The sequence below is a fragment of the Trichechus manatus genome, unplaced genomic scaffold, assembly GCF_000243295.1.
Source record: "Trichechus manatus latirostris isolate Lorelei unplaced genomic scaffold, TriManLat1.0 scaffold00098, whole genome shotgun sequence".
Lineage (NCBI taxonomy): Eukaryota > Metazoa > Chordata > Mammalia > Sirenia > Trichechidae > Trichechus > Trichechus manatus.
In genome coordinates this window covers 4965310-4989618 of record NW_004444034.1, presented here as the reverse complement: position 1 = coordinate 4989618, position 24309 = coordinate 4965310, and the positions used below count along the sequence as shown (strand labels likewise).

At 40.2% G+C, this 24309-nt stretch overlaps 1 protein-coding gene across 6 annotated transcripts in view; it reads left to right on the top strand.

Annotated features, from left to right (window-relative positions):
* The first annotated feature begins 13113 nt into the window (after positions 1-13113).
* Positions 13114-24309, top strand: part of HSF2 (heat shock transcription factor 2) — a 53061-nt gene continuing 41865 nt past the window's right edge. For 3 of the 6 annotated variants that reach the window (XM_023737178.1, XM_023737176.1, XM_023737174.1), the window contains exon 1: positions 13200-13387. In XM_023737178.1, coding sequence (XP_023592946.1) covers positions 13289-13387 — 99 coding nt within the window. In that variant the 5' untranslated portion in view covers positions 13200-13288. Of the gene's footprint in view, positions 13388-24309 lie in introns of all 6 variants that reach the window. The other 3 variants (XM_004382729.2, XM_004382730.2, XM_023737177.1) reach the window with 2 other exon arrangements.

Below are 24309 nucleotides of genomic sequence, written 5' to 3'. Positions count from 1 at the left end.
GGGTGGAAAGGAGGAGTGTGCTGTCACAGCATAGGGAGAGCAATTAGGGTCACATAACGATGTACGTATAAATTTTTGTATAAGAGACTAACTTGAAATGTAAACTTTCGCTTAAACTACAACAGTAAACAAAAAAAGTTCAAAAAAAAAAAAAAAGACAAGGAAGGCATTAAATAATGATTAAAGGGAAAATCTACCAAGAAGTGTTAAGCTTAATGAATATCTATGCACCCAATGACACGGCTCCAAAATACAAAAACAAACTCTACCAGTACTGAAAAGGGAGATAGACAGTTCCACAGTAATAGTAGGAGACCTGACCACACCACTCTCAGTAAAGGACAGAACATCTAGAAAGAAACTCAACAGAGATACAGAAGAATTAAAAGCCAAAATCAACCAACTTGACCTCCTAGACATGTATAGAACACTCTACCCCACAACAGCAAAATATACATTTTTTTCCAACATATATGGAACAGTCTCCAGAATAGACCACATTCTACACCACAAAGCAACCCTCAATAAAATCCAAAACACTGAAATAATACAAAGCATTCTCTATTATCAAAATGCCATAAAAGTATAAATCAGTAACAGGAAGAGCAAGGGAAAAAAAATCAAATACATGGAAACTGAATAACACCTTGCCTAAAAACAACTGGGTACTAGAAGAAATGAAAGAGGGAATCAAGAAATTCCTAGAGTCAAATGAGGATGAAAACTCATCATACCAAAACCTTTGGAACACAGCAAAGGCAGTGGTCAGAGGTCCATTTATAGCAATAAATGCATACATCATAAAAGAAGAATGGGTAAAAATCAAAACATTAGTCCTACAACTCGGGAAAATAGAAAGAGAACAGCAAAAGAAGCCAACAGACACCAGAAGAAAGGAAATAAAAAAGACTAGAGCAGAAATAAATGAAATCGAGAACTGAAAAACAACAGAAAGAATCAACAAGGGCAAAAGTTGATTTTTTAAAAAGATTAACAAAATCAACAAAGCACTGGCTAAACTGAGAAAAAAAAAACGGGAGGACACAAATAAAACAAATAAGAAATGAGATAGGAGACATTACATTACAACAGACCCAACTGAAATAAAAAGGATCGTAACAGAATACTATGAAAAACTGTACACCAACAAATTTGAGAACCTAGAGGAAATGGACAAATTTCTAGAAACACACTACCTACCTAAACTAACACAAACTGAGGTAGAAAATCTGAACAGACCCATGACAAGAGAACAGATTGAACAGGTAATAAAAACAAAGCTTCCAACAACAACAAAAAAGCCTTGACACAGACAGCTTCACAGGAGAACTACACCAAATATTCAGAGAGAAGCTGACACCAGTACTACTCAAACTATTTCAGAACATAGAAAAGGAAGGAATACTCCCAAATTTATTGTATGAAGCCAGCATAACCCTGATACCAAAGCCAGGCAGACACCACAAAAAAAGAAAATTACAGACCAATATCTGTCATGACTATACATGCAAAAATTCTCAATAAAATTCTGACCAATAGAATTCAGCATCATATCAAAATAATAATAGACCACAACCAAGTGAGGTTCCTACCAACTACACAAGGATGGTTAAACATTAGAAAATCAATCAACGAAATACACCACATAAATGGAACAAAAGAAAAAAATCATATGATCATCTCAGTCAACACAGAAAAGGCATCTGATAAAGTCTAATGCCAATTCCTGATAAAAACTCTCAATAAATAGGAATAGAAGGGATATTCCAAAACATAACAAAGGGCATATACACAAAACGAACAGTCAACATCATTCTCAATGGAGAGAGGCTGAAAGCATTCCCCCTAATAACAGGAACAATAATGCCCTTTATCACAACTCCTATTTAACATTGTGCTGAAGTCCTAGCTAGAGTAATAAGACAAGAAAAAGAAATAAAGGGCAACCAAATTGAAAAGGAAGAAGTAAAACTATCCCTATTCACAGATGATATGATCTTATACATATAGAACCCTAAAGGCTCCACAAGAAAACTACTGGAACTATTAGAAAGATATAGCAGAGTAGCAGGATACAAGATCAACATACAAAAATCAGTTGGATTCCTATACATCAACAAAGAGAACTTTGAAAAGGAAATCAGGAAAACAATACTATTTATTATAGCCCCTAAAAGGATAACATATTTAGGAATAAATCTAACCAGGGATGTAAAAGACCTATACAAAGAAAACTACAAAACACTGTTGCAAGAAACCAAAGAACTACACAAACGAAAAAACATACCATGCTCATGGATAGGAAGACTCAACAATGTGAGAATGTTAATCCTACCCACAGTGATCTACAGACATAATGCAATCCCAATCCAAATACCAACAGCATTCTTTAATGAGATGGAAAAACTAATCACCAACTTTATATGGAAAGGAAAGAGGCCCTAGATAAGCAAAGCATTACTGAAGAAAAAGAACAAAGTAGGAAGCTTCACAATACCTGATCTCATAACTATTATACAGCCATGGTAGTCAGAACAGCCTGGTACTGGTACAACGACAGATAAATAGACCAATGGAACAGAATCAAGGGCCCAGACATAAATCTATAGTCAGCTGATCTTTGAAAAAGGATCAAAGTCTAGTAAATGGGGAAAAAACAGACTTTTTAACAAATGATGCTGGCAAAATTGGATGTCCATTGGTAAAAAAAATACAACAGGCCCCATACCGCACACCACACACAAAAGCTGACTCAAAATGGATCAAAGACCTAAATATAAAACCTAAAATGATAAAGATCATGGAAGAAAAAATAGGGACAATGGTAGGGGCCCTAATGCACGCCATAAATACAATACAAACCATTACTAACAATGCACCAACACCAGAAACTGAATAACCAGGATCTCCTAAAAATTAAACACTTAAGCTTAACAAAAGACTTCACCAAAAGAGTAAAAAGAGAACCTACAGACTGGGAAAAAAAAATTGGCTATGACATATCCAACAATGGTCTAATCTCTAAAATCTATAGGATACTTCAACATCTCAATAACAAAAAGACAAACAATCCAATCAAAAAGTGAGCAAAGGACATGAACAGACAATTCACCAAAGAAGACATTCAGGCAGCTAACCGACACATGAGGAAATGCTTGCAATCATTAGTCATTAGAGAAATGCAAATCAAAACAACAATGAGATTCCATCTCACCCCGACATTACTGGCACTAATCAAAAAACCAGAAAATAACAAATGTTGAAGACGGGAAAGGTTGTGGGGAGATTGGAACTCTTATTCACTGCTGGTGGGAATGCAAAATGGTACATCCACTTGGAAAATGATAGGGCGCCTCCTTAAAAAGTAGAAATAGGAATACCATATCACCCAGCAATCTTAATCCTAGGAATACATCCTAGAGAAATAAGAGCCATCACACAAATAGATATATGCATACCCATGTTTGTTGCAGCATTGTTCACAATAGTAAAAAGATGGAAACAATCTAAGTGCCCATCAGTAGGTGAACGGATAAACAAAATATGGTACATACACGCAATGAAATATTTCACAACGATAAAGAACAATGAATCTGCGAAGCATCTCACAACATGGATGAATCTAGAGGGCATTATGCTGAGTGAAATAAGTCAATCACAAAAGGACAAATATTGTATGAGACCACTATTATAAAAACCCAAGAAAAGGATTACACACAGAAAAAAACAATCTTTGATGGTTATGAGGGAGGGGAGAGAAGGGGAGGAGAAATCATGAACTAGATAGTAGACAAGTGTTAACTTTGGTAAAGGGAAAGACAACATACAACGTAGGGGAAATCAGCACCACTTGACCAAGGCAAAGTCATGGAAGCTTCCTAGATACATCTAAACACCTTGAGGGACCGAGTTACTGGGGCTGAGGGGTGGGGACCATGGTCTCAGCGGACATCTAGGTCAACTGGCATAACATAGTTCATAAAGAAAATATTCTATATCCTACTTTGATGAGTAGCATCTAGGGTCTTAAAAGCTTGCAAGCAGCCATCTAAGATACATCTATTTGTCCCATCATGTTCAGAGCAAAGCAGAATGAAGAAAATCAAAGACACAAGGAAAATATTAGTCCAAAGGACTAATGGACCACATGAATCACCGCCTCTACCAGCCTGAGCCCAGAAGAACTAGATGGTGCCTGGCTACCACCACCGACAGCTCTGACAGGGATCACAATAGATAGTCCAGGACAAAGGGGGAGAAAAAATATAGAACTAAATTCAAATTCACAAAAAAAGACCAGACTTACTGGTCCGACAAAGACTGGAGCAATCCTCGAAACTACGGCCCCCAGACACTCTGCTAACTCAGAACTGAAGCCACTCCCTAAGTCTACCTTTCAGCAAAGGTTAGACAGGTCTATAAAACAAACAATAACACACACGAAGAGTGTGCTTCTTAGTTCAGTCAAGTATAGGAGAACAAATGGGCAAACCTGACCAAAAGCAAAGATGAGAAGGCAGGAAGGGACAGGAAAACTGGACAAATGGACATGGAAAACCCAGGGTGGAAGGGGACAGGGGGAGAGTGCTGACACACTGCGGGGGTTGCAACCAATGTCACAAAACAATTCATGTATAAATTTATTTGAATGAAAAACTAGATTTGTACTGTAAACGTTCACCTAAAACACAATAAAATTAGAAAAAAAAAAGAACAGGAAAGCCAATACACTGTTTCTAGTCAATCCAAATATCTTGAACCATTCTTCTGATCAATGAATAATCATTTTCAAGTCTGTTATCCTAATTAACAAAACTTCTGGTGTTGATGAAAAAATTAAGATAAGGCATCAAAAAGAATAGGCTTTGATAAGTCTTTCAAATGCTCCTTTACCGCTCCAGTAGTATGCGTTACTGATTCAAGTATTTCAAATGTTAACTAACTGCCCCCTAGGGTTTACGTGACAATTAACTAAGACAATATGTATATTGTTGTTGTTAGCTGCCTTCAGCCCCAATTCATGGGACCCCATGCACCTCAGAATAAAGCTTTCCTTGACTGATTTTTGGAATTGCCAGGCCCCTCTTCCTAGTCCATCTTAGTCTGGAAGCTCCACTGAAACCTATTCGGCATCATAGCAACACACAAGTCTCCACAGAGAGACGGGTGTTGCTAGCCCATGAGGTGCACCGGGCAGGGACTGAGTACTTGTTTTCCCAAATGGAAGGTGAGAATTCTACTACTGAACACATCACTGCCCTGTAACACACTCTATACCTGTTGCCGTCGAGTAGATTCCGACTCAGAGCAACCCTGTAGAACAGAGCAGAACTGCCTCATAGGGTTTTCGAGGCTGTAATCTATGGAACCAGACTACTACATCTTTCTCCTACAGAGTGGCTGGTGGGTTCGAATCGCCAACCTTTTGGTTAGCAGCCAAGCACGTAACCACTGTGCAACCAGCAATCCTTAACACACTCTATAAAAGAAAAACCAAACCAAACCCATTGCCGTCAAGTCAATTCCGACTCATAGCGACACTATAGGACAGAGTAGAACTGCCCTCATAGGGTTTCCAAGGAGTGGTTGGTGGATTCAAACTGTCGACCTTTTGGTTAGCAGCCAAACACTTAACCACTGCACCACCAGGGCCCCAACACACTCTATAAACAAACCAAATCATTCAGGTAAAGAAATCGAAGAGAATCTACCTATGTTAAGCTAAATTATTCTTAAAGTGTGTTATCCTTAAACATCACTGTTACGGATGGAAGTGTGTCTTCCAGACAGATATGTTGAAGCCCTAATCCCCAGTATCTGTGAACATGACCTTGTTTGGAAATACAAAAACCGAATCCATTGCCATCGAGTCAATTCAGACTCATAATGACCCTACAGGACAGAGTAGAACTGCCTCATAGGGTTTTCAAGAAGTGACTGGTAGATTCGAACTGCCAACCTTTTGGTGAGCAGCCAAGCTCTTTAACACTGCACCACCGGGGCTCCAACACACTCTAGAGTACCGTTTAAATAGCAGTATTTTAAAGAAAATTATAGCAAATATAACAATCACCATGCATAAAAACCAAAAACCAAACCCACTGCCATCCAGTTGATTACAACTCATAGCGACCCTATAAGACAGAGTAGAACTGCCCCATAGAGTTTCCGAGGAGCGCTGAAATTATTCATTCAACAAATATTTGTTGAGCAGCTCCTATGTTATTAGTACTGTGTTTAGTGCTAAGGATACAAGAGTGAACAGTGCAAGCACAATCTGCCAGGCTAGTGAGGGTTGCCTGAAGTAAACGAGCAAGAGCGGTGTGGTAAATACTATGAAAAGTCAAATCCCACAAGCTACGCGAGCATATGTGAAGAACAACTAATCTAGATTTGGGGGGGTCATGGAAAACTAAATGGATGGTTAGCAATTAGTTGTTCAGTATTTACTGATTAATTTGACAAATACTTATTGAGGGTCTAATGTATACCAGGAGCCCCTGGGTGGTGCAAACAGTTAAGTGTTGGACTACTAGCTGAAACGTTGGCAGTTCAAACCTACCCAGAGGCTCCTTGGAAGGCAGGCCTGATGATCTGCCTCAGAAAGGTCACAGCCTTTAAAACTCTATGGAACATTTCTACTGTGCACACACCGGGGTCACCATGGCCAGAATAGACTCTACCACAACTAACAATAATATATACTAGGCACTGTGAGGCATTGTAGATGGGAATGAATGCGAGTATGCCAGATTTATTTTGAAGGAGTTTTATAGTCTAACAATGTCAGAGCGGGTGACACCAAAATGACTCCAGGGTCCACCAAGGTGGCGGAGGCAGAGGCGACAGCTGCAGGCAGGACAGCAGCGGCAGGTGGGCCGGCGCCACTGGGGGAGGGGCCGCCAAGGCAGTGTCGTCGCTAGGGTTGGTGTGACGCGTCACCCAGTGCAGTAACTTGTTACTCACCCTCACCCGCCAGTCACTAGGATTGATGTCACCCAGTGCTGTACCTTGTCACCACCACCACCACCCTACCCCACCCTAGTCACCTGCCAGTCAAGGAGCCGGCGCCCAAATGGCTGCGCCCGCCATTGGGCGGAAAGGAGGGTCTCCGCCTTGGCCAATAGGAGAGGGGAAGAGCTGCCGGGAGCCGCAGGGGGCTGGGCCAGAGGGCGGGGTATGCTAGCCGGCCCCACCGACCCCAGAAGCGGGTGGAGGGGTGCCGTCACGAGTTGTCTCTCTGAGTTACACCAGCTCTAGTGACGCGACTGGTCACCAGGGAAGGTTTCACAAAAGAGGTGATCTCTATATGGAACTGTACTTGACTTTGAAAGTTACGGAGAAATCTGGGGGATAATGGGGAAGAGGAAATGCTCTCCAGGCAGAGACAACCACTTGTGGAAATACATAACGTGTGAAAAGAATGACAGCAAGCAGTTGTGTGTAGCTAACTGTAAGGTGTTTGTGAGGTGGTGGAGAATGACTAGAATGGTAGGTGGCATCAGATAACAACAGGTCGAATGAATCAGGATCTATGCCTCACATTATACACAAAAACCAATTCAAAATGGATCAAGGGGCTTAGAGATATCCAAACAACTCACAGGGTTGGTTTACTGGGTCAAAGGTTTGGGAACATAATCTCCAAAGACAACTCAGTCAACTGGCATAACATAGTTCACAAAGATAATGTTCTATATCCAAGTTTAGTGAGTAGCGTCTGGGGTCTTAAAAGCTTGCGAGTGCCCATCTAAGATACAACTATTAGTCTCTACTCATATTGACCAAAAGAAAATGAAGGAAATCAAAGGCTCAAAGAAGAAACTAGTCCACAAGACTAGCTCCCAAGAACCACAGCCTCTTCAAACCAGAAGAATTAGATAGTGCCCAGCTAACGCTACTGACCATTCTGACCAGGGACACAACAGAAGGTCCTGGATACAATGGAAGAAAAATGTAAAACAAAACTCAAATTCCTAAAAAAGGCCGGACCTACTGAACCAAAAGAGACTACGGGACCCCTCAAGACTATCACCCTAAAACACCCTTTGAACTTGGAATTGAAGCTATTTCTGCAGGTCACCTTTCAGCCAAATAATAGATTGGCTTACAAAATAAACAATATCACCATGTGCTCCCTTAAACAACTATATGAGATCAAACTGTCAACAGTTACCCAAAAGCAAAGATGAGACAGCAAGGAAGGGAAGGGAAGCTAGATCAATGGAAACAGTACAAACAGAATGAAAATAATGAGAATGCTGACACATTGTAAAAATTTGTAACCAATGGCATGGAACAAATTGTATAAAAATCTGTTGAAGGGGGACCTTATTTGTTGTATAGACTTTCACCTAAAACACAATAAAACACTATTTTAAAAAATGGATCAAGGACCTAAATGTGAAAACTAAAATCATAAAATTCTTAGAAGAAAATGTAGGGGTGAGGTTGTGCTACCTAGTGTTTAATGATAGATTACTAGATATAAAAACAAAAGCTTGAGCAGCAAAAGACAAAATAGATAAACAAGACCTCATAAAAATTAAATAGTTTTTGTATATCAAAGGAGTTTACAAACAAAGTGAAAAGGCAATCTGCAGATTGGGAGAAAAATTTTGGGAATCATATATTGAATGTTGTTGTTGTTGGTTGCCATCAAGTCGATTCCAACTCATAGCTATCCTAAAAAAAAAAAGAAAGAAAGAAAGAAAAAAACAAGGTAGAATTACCCCCATAGGGTTTCCCAGGCTGTAATCTTTACTAGAGCAGATAGCCAGGTCTTCTCTTCTGTGGAGCGACCGATGGATTCAAACCGCCAACATTTCAGCTGGCAACCGAGCACTTAACCATACATGTAACTTCTACAACTTAACAACACAAAAGCAAACAACCCACTCAAAAAATGGGCAAAGGACTTGAACAGACAGTTCACCAAAGGGGATAACCACATGGACAGCAAGCACATGAAAAAATGCTCAACATCATTAGCCGTTAAAAATCCGAAAACCCATTGCTGTTGAGTCAGTTCCAACTCATAATGGCCCTACAGGACAGGGTAGAACTGCCCTATAGGGTTTTCAAGGCTGTAATCTTTATGGAAGCAGACCGCCACATCTTTCTCCTGCGGAGCCGCTGTGGGTTTGAACCACCGACCTTTTGGTTAGCAGCCAAGCACTTAACCACTGCACTACCAAAACCACAATGAGATATCACCTCACCCCCATTAGAATGGCAATGATTAAAAAAAACAAACAAACAGAAAACAACTGGTAAAAACTGGAACCCTCATCCATTGTAGTGGGAATGTAAAATGGTGCAGCCACTGTGAAAAACAGTTTGGTGGTTCCTCTAAAAGTTGAATATATAATCCCAGCCATCCCAATCCTGAGTATATACCCAGAAGAAGTGAAGGCAAGAACACAAACAGAAACCTGTATACCAATGCTTATTGGAGCACAATAGGCAAAAGATGGAAACAACTGAAATGTCCATCAACAGATGAACAGATAAACAAAATGTGGTATATACATACAATGGAATATTAAACAGCCATAAAGAGAAATGAAGTTCCGATGCATGCCACAACATGAGTGAACTCTGAAAACATTATGCTGAGCAAAGTCAGTCACAAAAGGGCAAATACTGTAAGATCTCATATGAAATAAGCAAACGTATGGAAACCAAAGATTATTAATGGTTACCAGGGATAGGAGGCAGAGGGAAAGTGGAAGTTTTTGTTTGGGTGACATTGAGTTTATATTAATGGTGGTGGAATCTTTTAGAAAAGGATAGTGATGATGGTGACACAACATGAAAAATGTAATCAATGTCATTGAATTGTAAATGTAGAAGTTGTTGTATTGACAAAACTTTAGCGTGTACATTTTCACCTCGATTTAAAAAAAAAAGGTCTTTTATGCCACCCTAAGGGGTTTGGATTTATCATAGAATTATGGGAATCCACTGATGGGTTTTAAGTCAGGAAGTGGCCTTTTCAGATTTGTGTTTTAGAAAAATGTCTATAGTGAGGGTGGACTAGAAGAAGAAGCAATTTATTTGAGCTTCACAATCACTCTGCAGAGTACAGCAGGTATTTTTATTAACAGCTTATATATAAGGAAGAAGAACCCTGGTGGCACAAATGGTTAAGCGCTCAGCTGGTAACTGAAAGACTGGCAGTTTGAACCCATCCAGCAGCTCTGCGGGAGAAAGACCTGGCAATCTGCTTCCATAAAGATTACAGGCTAGAACACCCTATGGGGCAGTTCTATCTGTTACATGGGGTCACTATAAGGCAAAATCAACTCTATGACACCCAACAACAAGAAAAACATATATAAGGATCTAGGGCTCAGAGATGTGAAGTGACTTATCTAAGGTCTCTTAGGTCATTCAAAAATTGAAGAAAATCACCACTTGGTCTGTATAGAAATGTAGGTGGAAACCTCTAAGCAGTTCATCTTTGGCTTCAGTCATCCTATCCTTGAAAATAATCTTTAAGTTAATTCTATTTGCACTGCTGATTCCAACTAAGTTTTACATAATTGGCTGGATAGAATTTGTAGCAATCTGAATCAGCCACTTTGAAGCACCAAATTGCTCTACAATGTTTTTCTATTTTCTAGATAAAGGCCTGAGTCACTCACATTTTCTAATATTATTCTAAAGCTTCTAAATCTTACACTCCAGGGTGCAAATGACCCATGGAAATATTCCAACTTTTTAAATTTGGATTAAACAGGAGGCAACTCACTTTAAGAAACTGACTTTATTATCCTCTAATATTGTAAACAAAACTGTTGACACGGGCTCAAATCCATTTCTTCTGATATCTGTGGAATATTATAAGTGGCAAATAATTGTGAGACAAAAAGCTTGATTTGTTTTTCTTCCCCTCAGTTCTATAAATAAGTGCAAACAAGGCAAAAATCCTAGTCAATACTTAAAAGTTTTGAGACAGCGTTAGTAATTAGAATAAATGTTAATGATTACATTCATTGAAAAAGAAAACACAGTAGTTTAAATTATTCCTGGAATGTCTGGATTTTGTTAAGAGGTGAGGGGTAACAACAAGTCTGTACATGTTAGCAAGGGAAGGTCAGTTTACTAATTTTTCCTCTGTAACAATAGTTCTTTAAGTGTGGTCCTAGGTGCAGCAGCATCTGCATCATCTGGGGATTTTTTAGAAATGCAAATTTTCAGGCTGCATACCAGGCCTATTAAATCTGACACTTGGGACAGAAGGAGGGGGCAGATAGAAGGAGGTATGGGAGGAGGGGTATCAGCAATCTGTTTTTTAACAAGCCCTCCAGGTGATTCTGATGTAGGCTGAAGTTTAAGACCCACTGTTGTAAAGACAAAAACCATACACTTTAGACTAAGAAGACGTAGTTTTGATTTCAACATCAGCCATGGTTTCCTCATCTGGTTAATAACATATCCCCTTGGCTGGCTTTATGAGTATCATTATTACCTGATAAATGAAACCTGTTCATTTGTTTATTGGTAGTCTCCTCGCTCCTTAAAGTTTGAGGACCACTGGCCTGAAGGCGTAATATATTACAAGCAGGGCTGGCTACACAATTTGCAGGGCCCAGTGCAAATGTGCAGTCCCTTGTTAAAAAAAATTATTTAAAATTTCAAGACAGTGAGAGCAGAACATTAAGCCAAGCGTACGAGGCCCCTTGAATTGCACAGGTTGCATACCCAAGCCACTGGACCTTGTTGGAAGTTCTGCGAAGGGGGGTTTCTGCTTGCATCTAACCACAACTTTGTCTTTTTTTAGATGAAAATACATTAATATTAGAACAAAACAAGAGCTAAATTTTATGGTATAAAACAAGTACCAGAAAAGTTTGAAGAGACAGAGGTTAGTGAGTTAAGGTGGTAAGGGAAGACTTCATGAACCATGGGGACCTTAAATTAGGTCTTGAAGTACAAATGCATTTGGATAATTAAAAGGAAGGAAGACAACAGATGAGCAAAGATTTACATAAGCATGGCTTGTCCACGAAGGGCAACAGATCAGGTCAGAGGGGTAGTGTCTGAGGGAAATCGTCACCTACTTTCATCGCTGACTGGCTTGAAAGTTTAATTTTGGAGAATATATTTTAAAGCATTTCACATCTGTCATGTTATCAAAGCTACTCTTACATGGTTGAGAAGACAAATATTCTTATTCTCAATGAAGAGATAAGGAAGACTGGCACATATAGACAAGTAGACTGCTCCAAATTACACAGTACCCGTGTAAATAAGTACACGCTAAAGGGTACACAAAGCTGGGTCTAAACTAAGATCTGCTAACTCCTTGTTATCCAATATTTTTTTCCACTATAACAAACTATCTCAGGCAAACAAGACTGTAACTGTAAAATATATGCAGGAACAGTTGTTTTAACTGACTACAATAGTCTGAATGAGCCTTTTTTTTTTTTTTTTTAAATGCTGGGTATACAGTGGGCACTCCATGTTTGCTGAATGAGAAAAGCAAGCAACGTGCCTATTACAGTTCCTGGCTCACAATTTAAAAAAAAAAAAAAAAACCGTCGCCGTCCAGTTGATTGCGACTCATAGCGACCCTACAAAAGGTCCTTAATAAGGAGTGAGCTATTATTTAAATTTCTCTTTTTCAGAAGCATATTTTTAAAAGGCCATTTTCTCCTAATGGGAAATTAAGGGAGAGAACAAGGTTCATTATTTTTAAGTTTCAACTTGAGGCCTAGCACATCATACTTGAAGCTGCTGTGTTTTCCTCCATGTGAATTATTATATTCCACTCCTACCTTTAGACTGGTGCAAACCACACTTTGCCTGCCAAACTCATGACTCAAAGGCCCCGGAGGTCTTTTTGCGGCCTCTCAAGGACAACTTAGGAACACAAGGCGGCTTCCACGTGAAAGAACCAAACACTGCTCCCCTAAACCCAAGTCCGCTACACAGAAGGCCCTGTATAAAAGGCGAATAAGAAGGCAGCGCCCCCTTATGCTCCCACCTCCCTCACGTCTGCAGCATCCAATCGTTTTTCTCTGTCGATGTGCTCCGCGCCTGGGATTGGCCAGAAAAGGGACCGGCGCGGGAGCCGCGCGCGGGCCCACAGCGGAGACCTGTCCGTCACGTGCGGCGGCCGGGCCTCCCAGCCTCGCTGCGCGCCTGGTGGGGCTCGGGGGGCGGGGCCCGAGAGCTGCTGCGCCTGCGTTGTGGACGGTCTCGGGGAGCAGCTGCCACCGCTGCTGCTACCAGCTCGTTCGGGTGTAGAATTTGGAATCCCTGCGCCTCATTAACAATGAAGCAGAGTTCGAACGTGCCGGCTTTCCTTAGCAAGCTGTGGACTCTTGTGGAGGAGGCCCACACCAACGAGTTCATCACCTGGAGCCAGGTACAGGTCAGGGGACGGCGGCCTCCAACCCCTGGACACTAACCGCCTCCTCTCCCCTTCTCCCCCTCCCTGTCTCTCTCTCTCTCTCTCTCTCTTTCTCCCTCGCTGCCTCACGCGAGGTTGTGTCCCTTGGCCTGCGGTTCAGCGCTGCTCTAAGAGGCCCGCGGCGCGGGGTGGCGGTGCGGCGCGTGTCGTTGGCGTTCGGCCTCGCGGGGACACCCTGTATTGTTCGCGCGGGGAGCCGCGGCAGCCCGGCAGGCCGCGGCCGCGGTGGGGGAGGGGCCTCCCGCACGAGGCCCACTACCCCGTAACGGGCCGGCCCAGCCGGCGTTCGAAGTGGCCCGGGGACGGTGATATGGGGGCGGCGACGTGAGGGCAGCCGACTAGCCGTGGGTGCGGGAGCCACATTACTGCACACTCATTCTTCGTTCTCCCGCGCGGCTCGTGGGTTACGAATCGCTGACGGGACAGGGAGCCCCGTGTACGGATCGTCAACGCGGTTTATCAGCGGAAATCTTTACTTTAGCGACGTGATTCCCTCACTATCCACATACACATGCATACACACACACACACACACAGACGCACACACACAGACACACACACACACACACACACACACACACCCACACCCACACACCCACACCCACACCCACACCCACCCCGCTTTGCGTCTGGGATCTTTATGAGGACAGCAGTTAGGGAAGTAGGCAAATGTTCAAACCCAGGTTGCTGCTTATCAATAGGTTTTTAAATTATTATATAGAAAATGGCAGATACTTCTTTGGGGATTCTGGGCTATTTGTGTAATTGGTGTTTTATGATTATTTTAATAAAAATACTAATGTTCAGTAACTTAGTGAGGAGCTAAAATTAATCACTACATTTCATTGAACATTTACCAGGATGGCGGTATATGGATGCCTTGAGTATTTGTTTGATCCTTGCTCTGCCATTAAACAGGGATGACCTTAGTCGAGCCGCTTATCTTTTCTGGCCTAAATTTAATCATCCATAAGGTGAATGGGTTGCCTAGGTGACCAAGACCCCTTCTTGCTCTAGATACTAAGATTCTAAGCAGAATGATAAGATATTTACATCAACAGTGCATTTGCCTTAGAATACACTGCTAGTCTGTTGGAATCATTTTGTGAAGAGGAGTGGATTTCTCTTATTGTAGGCGACCACCCTAGTTGGGGATATTTTCATGTGTAGAGTACTTGCTAAGAGTAAAGGAAAACTATCTGCATAGTGCCTGTCACCTGTTAGCTGCTGGGTAATTGTTACCTACTCTTCTTCTCCCTTCTTTCTCTGTTAATAGGAACTCCTGGCTTTATTTACTTTTACTAACAGGAAGCACCATATTGAGTATATGAAGTTTTGGCTACTATTAAGACCTTTTTCTGCCTTGCGTTACTGTAATTTGTTTATTATCTCTTTTCTAGGATTTAATTTTTTTTTAGGTCAGTATTATTAACTGAGTCATCTTTTTTTTGGGGGGGGCTAGCTTTATGTTGTGTATCCATAAGCATCTGATGAATTCTGTACAATTGTACAAAGAAAAGTGAAAATAAGGAAGCCAGCATGTACTTAAAAATAAACAGATGTCTCATGCTTTTCATCAGTCAGAAGGATTAAAAGTTGACAAGAATGGATCATCACAAACTGCTATTACTCAGCCATGTGTGTTCATGTTAGAGCTTGAACTGAGATCTGCCTCCCCCCAACCTGATTTTATCATACCTTTTTGGTTTGGGTGGGCTTTCTTGTTTTTACTGCCTAGAAAAGGTACCTAAGTATGTTGGTAGTTGATTTAATTAAAGGGCATTATGTCAGTGCCGGGTTTACTATATCTTTACTAGCCAAAATATTTCAATAATATTTTATGGGCAATGTCACATGGGGAGAGTTTCGTACTAATTCATAAATGCATCATTTTATGGATCCTAAGCCAGATAAGCTACTTAAAACTAATTCTTGTTGTTATCCCATTATTAAGTCTAAGCTTATGTTTTAAGTAGTACAGTACGCATTTTCTAATACACCAAAGGGACAGTTAAAATGGAAACCCAGTGAGGGCAGAAGACAGTGTCTGTGCCAGGGACACAGTAGGTGCTTAATAAATGTTGGATGAATCAGTGAAATTCCTGGAAGACTTAATAGAAGTGGTAGGAATGATAAAGATAGAATCATGCCTGAAAAAGAACTGTAGAGATCAGCTAGTTTAGCATCATCCTTGTATAGATGAGGATTTGAGTCTTAAATTACGTATTAATAATTACACAGCCAGTCAAAATTGGAGGTGGGACCCTAACGTGCATTTCCCAGCTCCTAGATCAGCCTTCCATTAACAGTACTACATTTAATGTAGGTTGGCACTATATTTAGATTTATGCCAGAATATTGCCTGTGTTATAGATTCAGTTCTGGATAAAAGCTGTGTAAGGGTGAGCCTAATCGCTTAGGGCAGCTGTCTCTCTTGCTCTCCCACAGATTTTTCTAAAAACATTGTTAACGCTGAAAGGTAAAACTTTAATTAAACGACGTTAGACGGAAAAAAAATAAATTATTCTCATCTTTTGAAAGTTACTGTTTATAGTTGTTTCTGGTGTCCTTCAAATTTGTTTTGCTGAATTTACTGTTGAGGTAATTTAGCATTTATACTATCTTAGCTAAAATCATATTAAGGCCTTTTAGAAGCAGCAGATGTTTTGGGAACCAGGCAATCTTTTATGCGTTTTCTTTTCACTTGTGGAAAATAATTTACTCCTCTCATTAAGTATAAATTAAGGGGAGAAGATTCTTACCAACTGCAGTTTGGCAAACTTGGCTTAATATTTCTGAAGACATATGTAACTTTAGTTTTCCTTAAAGCTTGTAATATAACAAAATTGAAAACTGAAAACACATCATTCTCGTTAAATATAGAAATATAGTAAGCTAAGCAGTCTAAATTGTACTAAATGTGTTACTGACAGTAAAAAAAAAAATAGGAACATCTTTAGTCCTAGAGTGTCTTTAAGAAAACATACATTGTACATATTTCGATTTGTCCCATATTCTCCTCCATGGAATTTCCTTTGGGGTGGCATTTCCTATAGCTTGAAAATTTTATATAGCTACTCTTGGCTCTGGTAGGCAGCCTGATGCTACAGCCAGGACAGAGATAGTATTGCTAGTTAACCTAAAGCTGTTTTGAATGTAACAAGGTCCTGAAGACAGCACAGTTTAGCTTTGAAGCCACTTAGGAAACTTGATATTCAGGGGCAAGAGGTTGTGGAGGTTAAATGGAAGTTCTTGCTATTGGTAGTGAAGAACAGTCTTTACTGATCCTGAAATTTAATACTTAGTGTATGTTCAAATTAAGCAGTATAAAAGAAGGAAAGAACTGGAAGGTGATTGTTTTTCCAGTTTTCTTACCTTTGTCTCTGTTCTTCAGTTTTCTTACCTTTGTCTCAGATTGCTTCGGAAGACCAGATGATTTCCCCTAAAAACCTCATACTCACCTATTTCACGTTTTTGTGCCCTTTGGTATTCTCTACTTTCCTATCTCTCAAATCAGCAGAGACAAATCAGAAAATAGTAGGGAGAGGGAACCAAAACAGAGTTTGACTGTTTTCTGGCAGTTTTGTATGAATTCAAGCAAAAAGCCCTTAGACTTCCCAGTGTACTGGTATCTTTTTTAACTTTCCAGGAACCACTACATTATTACAGTATTCCCAAGAGAAAATAAGAAAGGCCACAATATGTGGCAAAATAGGGCAAAATCCAACTTAAGTGGGCCTACACAAAAGTTTAAAGAGATTCAGTGGAAAGTATTTTTATGTACGTACATAAGAGAGATAATGAGCTAGAGACTCGGATGCAATGGTTGATGAACGATAAAAAGTTACAGACTGGTTGCTAATAGAAAGTGTTAAAATTTTCTATTCCAAATGTGTTTTGAATTAATGGGTCTGAAGTATTAGATTATTAGTATTAAAGAATATTTTGGGTGTTTTAAACCACAGGTGTCAAAAGTTTAATTTGGACAGTAGCAACTGTTACTACTCTTTGGCAGCTTGCCAGCATTTGTGGGCAAGGCATGAGGAAAGCTATCCATCTCTGCCACCCCACTCAGTAGTGGCTGTCCTCCCCTTGTAAAATGTTTACAGAATAGGGAGAGTTCTGTGTTGTGTTACTTGAGTCTCACAGGTTTAAATGGCAGTAAAGTGGAGTTTTCACACTTACAAGGTTATTTACTAATTTTGGGGTGAAGCCTTAAGGAACACCATGAGCAGAGACATTGAATGGTATGAGTGAATGAGGGTATAGGTCTTTGTGTTAGAGAACAGATACCTGCAAGATACATATTTCTTCATTTGATATAATCCAAGAGTTGAAATTCTAAAAATATAATTTGGTCCACTGTGACCAAAGATCATTTATTCAGTCAGTTGCAAATGTTTGTTGTTAATCCGTCATGACTAGTTACTGTGCTAGGTACTGAAGATTCGTTCAGTAGTGAATCAAAGTCTCTGCCTTCATGGAACTTACATCTAACGGAAGGTACTGATAATTGAAAAGTAATCAAATACAAATAATGTAATTTCAGTTAATGATAAAAAGACCCTCAACAGGATGGATTAACACAGTGTCTGCAACAATGGGCTCAAACATAGGAACGATTGTGAGGATGGCACAGGACCAGGCAATGTTTCATTTTGTTAGCCGTAGTGTTGCTATGAGTTGGAACTGATTCTACGACACCTAACAGCCGTCACCACAAAGAAAATAAGGCAGAATAAAGACAGAGTATGTCTGTCAGGGTCCATCCAGTCAGGAGACAGAAACCACACAGTATTTCTAACAGAAAAAGTTTAATAGGATTACTAACTATAACAGGGAAATTGGAACATAGAAAACACTAAAGAATACAAGAAGGGTGGTGCAGATGGTTAAGGACTTGGTTATTTAACTGAAAGATTGGCAGATTGACTCCACCCAGAGGTGCCTCAGAGAAAAGGCCTGGCAGTCTACTTCTGAATGATCACAGCCATTGAAAACCCTATGGAGCATAGTTTTATGCTGAAACACATGGGCTTGCCATGACTTAGAATTGACTCAACAGGAACAGGTTTTTTAAAAGAGTATAAAAATAGCACATATAAGGAGCAGCCACTACTGCTGGGGCTGAGATAGTGTGTGCCCAAGTAAGAGCCCTTTCCTCCAAGGGGAATTTTCTTTTGAGAAGGTATGTCCATGGTTCAGCGAATGGCAGGGAAGTCACTGTGGTGCTGAGCATGTGGAACTAACTGGAAGTTCATCCTTCGAAACTTGCCCAGAAATATGCACTCTCGAGCAAGGATTGGCAAACTAGTCTATGGGCTGTTTTGTAAATAAAAGTTTAATTGGAACACAACTATGCCCATTTGTTTACATATTGTCTATAGCTGCTTTCTTACTGTAAAAGTAGGATTATGACCTTATTATCCACAAGCCTAAAATATTATCTGGCCCTTTAAGAAAAAGTTTATCAACCCCTGTTGTAGAGTGCTGTGCCATAGGAAGCTGTTCATGGGGAGATGTCTTGCCAGAGATACTCGATTTGAAACCTTCCTGGGGAGTGAGGTGATACCAGGAGAAGCTGCTGACCACCATGCACTGCAGGAGCCAGGCACTGGTGAAGCTGCTTGTGCTGCAGAAGCCTGTCAACGACACCTTGAAACCAGGAAGGAAAGCCCCTTCCTCTTGCAATATCTTTAATATCCTTTTGTAACAAAGTTTAACATCATGCCAGCTAGAAAAGGAAATATATTTAAAGGACTCAGCTCCACTTTTACAGAACAGACATGGAAGAATGAATTTGGAGCAATAAATTGATAAGTGGCATGTACATTGACTGGGATTTGAGGATATTTTAGGTAGGGTGACAAGGAAAGCCTCTCTGAGGAGGTGACATTTGAGCAGAGACCTGAATAGTTAGAAAGAATGGCCTGAACAAACAGGAATTACAAATATAAAGGCTTTGAGTGGTGCGTGTTCAAGGAAGCAGGAAGGCCCACATGGTTGGACTATCTTTAGAGAATAGGAGAAATATTCTTTCATTGAGGTTAGGGGCAGTTGGCATAGGGCCTCGGAAATGGGGGAACCAGAGGAGTATTGCAGTTTTCTAAATGGTACTAAATATGGTGGTGGCTGGGACCAGGGTAGTAGCAGTGGAGTGGTGAGTAGTAGTTGGATTTGATATCTACTTTGAAGGGAAAGCCAGCAGGACTTGCTGATAAATTGACTGTAGTTGCGGGTACAGAGAAGAATTAAGGATGACTCGTAGATTTGACCTGAGCAACATGATGAATGATGGTACCATTTGCTGAGATAGGAGATTAGGAGAAATGCAAGTTGGGATTCTGTTTTGGCCATATTAACTTTGAGATTAAAAGTAGATTACTAGTATTAAAATTGTTTCATTCTGCTTACATTTTTTTGACCACACTTAGTCATATGGCCACACCTCCCTTGAAAGTGGGTGGGAAGGTGCAGTGCTAAGAACAGGAATATTACTGAACAGCTTGAATGACTTCTGCACTCGAAGATGCCCGAGTGGAAATGTTGAATAGGCTGTTGGATATAAGACTTCGGCATTAAGGATGGTGTTTGGGGCTAGAAATAAAAATTTGTGAATAGCAAAGCTATGGGACTCGATGAGATCATCTGGAGAGACAAATGAAGACAGAAGGAACTGGGAGATAATGAGATATTCCAACATTTAGACATTATGATGAAGGAAGGAGAAGCCAGCAAAGGAGACTGAGAAGGAACATTGAGAAAGGATGAAAACCAAGGGACTGAGGTTAAAGAAGTTAATGGAAGTAAATGGAACAGAAGATGATCAGCTGTGTAAAATGCTGCCGGCTAGTTAAGTGTGATGGGGTCAGAGAATTGACTATATGATGGACATAAATGTCAGTTAAGGTGAAACCATGGATTGTCTTGAATTCCATACCAAGGAGTTTGAACTCTGTTGTATAGGTTTTGGAGAACCACTGCAGTTTTGAGGAAGAGAGAGATTTTATTCAACCTGATTTTTAATGAGCTAACCCTGTCCAGATTGCAGGCATGAGACATTGGCATCCATCGATCTACTTATGAGACTTTGACATGTCCAGGTGAACAGTGGCGGTTGTCTGAATTTCATTAGTGACAGTGGAAACAGTAAGAACCGATGGCAAACAGGGCTTTAGTGATCAGTTGAGTATTGTGGAGGAAGGAAAGAGAAGAATCAAGGATGATCCTAAAGTGTTTGACTTGAGTAAATTGGGGAAGAGAAGAGGAATTGAAGCTATTTACAGAGTTTTTAAAGAATGAAATCTGGAAAGTGAAGAGAAGTTGAGTTCAGTTTAGGGCAAGTTGAATATGAGGTCCCAGTGAGCCCATAAAGAAGTCTTCCACGGGTGGTATTGTAATAGGAGCCCTGGTGGTACGCTGGTTAAGTGCTGGACTGCTAACCAAAAGGTCGGCAGTTCGAGCCCACTAGCCGCTCCTTGGGAGAAAAATGTGACAGTCTTGTTTCCGTGAAGATTATAGCCTTGGAAACTGTGGGGCAGTTCTCTTCTGTCCTGTAGGGTCACTAGGACTTGGAATCAACTCGATGGCAACAGGTTTTAATAGTGTAATAGAACCTTGGAAAATATCAGCATTTAAGGGGTAGGCAGTGGAAGAGGAGGGAAAAAAATCCTAGCAGAAATCAATGTCATGGGACATCTTAGGGAGGAAATAATCAACATTGTTAAATGATACCATAATCAAATGAAGTAAGACTCATTTGTAAGAGTAAACATGACTATTATGAAATAATTTTCATTTATTATACAAAAGAATAATGTCACATATGTATGTTATGAAGTGTGATGTAACAAATACCTGTTTACCTCCCAAGTCTAGAACTTTATTCTCTGTTGATATTTTGGTTGTTTAGTTTTTGTTTTGTTTTTTTGCAAATGTAGACACTGCTGCTACAAACTCTTGCATACCTCTCCTGATCTACATAAGGTATATATACCCACATACAAAAGTGGAATTGCTGGGAAAAAAAAGTATGAAATGTTCAAGATAGTGCAAATTGTTTCCAAAAGAGATCAAACCAGTTTATACTCCTATTAGTCACGCATAAGATTTTTCATTAATCCACATCTTCAAATTTTGGTATCATGTTCTTTCTAATTTTTTACTAATGGATGTAAAGTGTTATCTCAATAAGTTCTTAAAAACAACTTTTCATGTTTATTGTCCATTCTGTGAAATGTTTTTGTTTTTTGCTTCTTTTTCTATTGGGTAGTTTGTTATTTGTAGGTATTCCTTACATATTCTGGATATTGTTTCTTATTACTGATATTATATGTGTTGCATATATCACTTTCCAGTTTGTGTCTTGTCTTTTTACTTACCTTTTGAAAAGTAGTACTTTTTTTTAAATTTTATTGTTGTTCTTTAAGTGTAAGTTTACAATTCAAGATAGTTTCTCATACAAAAATTTATACATACATTGTTATGTGACCCTAATTGCACTCCCTATACTGTGACAGCACACTCCTCCTTTCCACCCCTGATTTCCCGTATCCATTCAACCAACTCCTGACCCTCTCTGCCTTCCCATCTCACCTCCTGCAAGAAGCTGCCTGTTAAGGCTCTTGTATCTACTTGAGCCGAGAGACACACTCCTCACAAGTATCACTTTATGTCCCACAGTCCAGTCCAATCCCTGTCTGAAGAGTTGGCCTCGGAAATTGTTTTATTTCTGAGCTAATAGAGAACCCAGGGGCCATGCTTTCCAGGGTAATATTTCTCCTTTTGTGTCTGTCTAAATTCACCCAGCATAATGCCTTCGAGATTCCTCCACGTTATAAGACGTTTCACGGATTCATCGTCGTTCTTTATTGTTGCGTAGTCTATTGTGTGAATATAACATAAGTTATCTATCCGTTGTTAATGGGCACCTAGCTTGTTTCCATCTTTTTGCTATCCTGAACAGTGCTGCAATGAACATGAGCGTGCATATGTTTATTCATGCGATGGCTTTTATTTCTCTAGGATATATTTCAGGGAGCGGGATTGCTGGATCATATGGTACTTCTATTTCTAGCTTTTTAAGGAAGCGCCAAATCAATTTCCAAAGTGGTTGTACCACTTTACATTCCCACCAACAGTGTATAAGTGTTCCAATCTTTCCACAGTCTCTCCAACATGCATTATTTTGTGTTATTTGGATTAATGCTAGCCTGGTTGGGGGGGGATGCTATCTCATTGTAGTTTTTGATTTGCATTTCTCTAATGGCTAATGATCGTGAGCATTTCCTCATGTGTCTGTTAGGTGCCTGAGTGTCTTCTTTGGCGAAGTGCCTGTTCATATCTTTGCCCTTTTTTTCTTTTAGAAAACATTTATTCATTTATTTATTTTTTTATTGTGCTTTAAGTGAAAGTTTACCATTCAGGTTAGTCTCTCATACAAAAACTCATACATACATTGTTTTGTGACCCTATTTGCTCTCCCTGTGCTGTAACGGCACACTCTTCTTTTCCACCCCGGATTTCCCATGTCCATTCAACCAGCTTCTGACCCTCTTTGCCTTCTCATCATGCCTAGAGACGAGAACTGCTCATATAATGTCATGTATCTACTTGAGTTAAGAAGCACACTCTTCATGAGTATCATTTTATGTCTCATAGCCCAGTCGAATCTTTGTCTGAAGAGTTGACCTCAGGAATGGTTTTAGTTTTGGGCTAACAGAGAGCCGGGGGGCCATGTCTTCCAGGGTCCCTCGAGTCTCAATCAAACCATTAAGTCTGGTCTTTTTACTAGAATTTGTGTTCTGCACCCCACTCTTCTCCTGCTCCGTCAGGGACTCTGTTGTGTTCCCTGTCAGGGCGGTCATTGTGGTAGCCAGCCACCATCTAGTTTTTCTGGTCTCAGGCTGATGAAGTCTCTGCTTTATGTGACCCTTTCTGTCTATTGGTCCTTTGCCCCTTTTTTAGTTGGGTTATTTGTCTTTTTGTTATTGAGGTTTTGCAGTATCTCGTAGATTTGAAGGATTAGATGCTGATCAGATTTGTTGTGGCCAAAAATTTTTTTCCCAGTCTGTAGGTTGTCTTTTTACTCTTTCGGCAAAGTCTTTTGATGAGCATCAGTGTTTGATTTTTTAGGAGCACCCAGTTATCTAGTCTCTCTTCTGGTGCTTCTGCATTGTTACTTATGTTTGTATTCTGTTTATGCCATGTATTAGGGCTCCTAGCATTGTCCCTATTTTTTCTTCTATGATCTTTATCATTTTTGCTTTTATATTTAGGTCTTTGATCCATTTTGAGTTAGTTTTTGTGTATGGTGTGAGGTATGGGTCTTGTTTCAGTTTTTTGCAGATGGATATCCGGTTATGCCAGCACCATTTGTTAAAGAGACTGTCTTTTCCCCTTTTAACAGACTTTGGGCGTTTGCCAAATATCAGCTGCTCATAGGTGGATGAATTTACGTCTGGATTCTCTATTATATTCCGTCGGGCTATGTATCTGTTGTTGTACCAGTACCAGGCTGTTTTGACTACTGTTCTAAAATCGGGTAGTGTGAGGCCTGCCACTTTGTTCTTCTTGGGTGATGCTTTACTTAGCCAGGGCCTCTTCCCTTTCCCTATTAAGTTGGTCTCATGGATTGAATTGTATCCCCCAAAAAATGTGGGTAGCAACTTGGCTAGGTCATCATTCCCAGTATTGTATGATTGTGTTATCTGATGTGATTTCCTTATGTGTTGTAAACTCTACCAGTATGATGAAATTATATGTGATCTCCTCATGTGTTGTAAATTCTATCATTGTGATGAGGTTATACTGATGAGGTTGACAAGATCAGTGTCTTAATGCAATCTCTTTTGAGATATAAAAGAGAGAAGTGAGCAGAGACA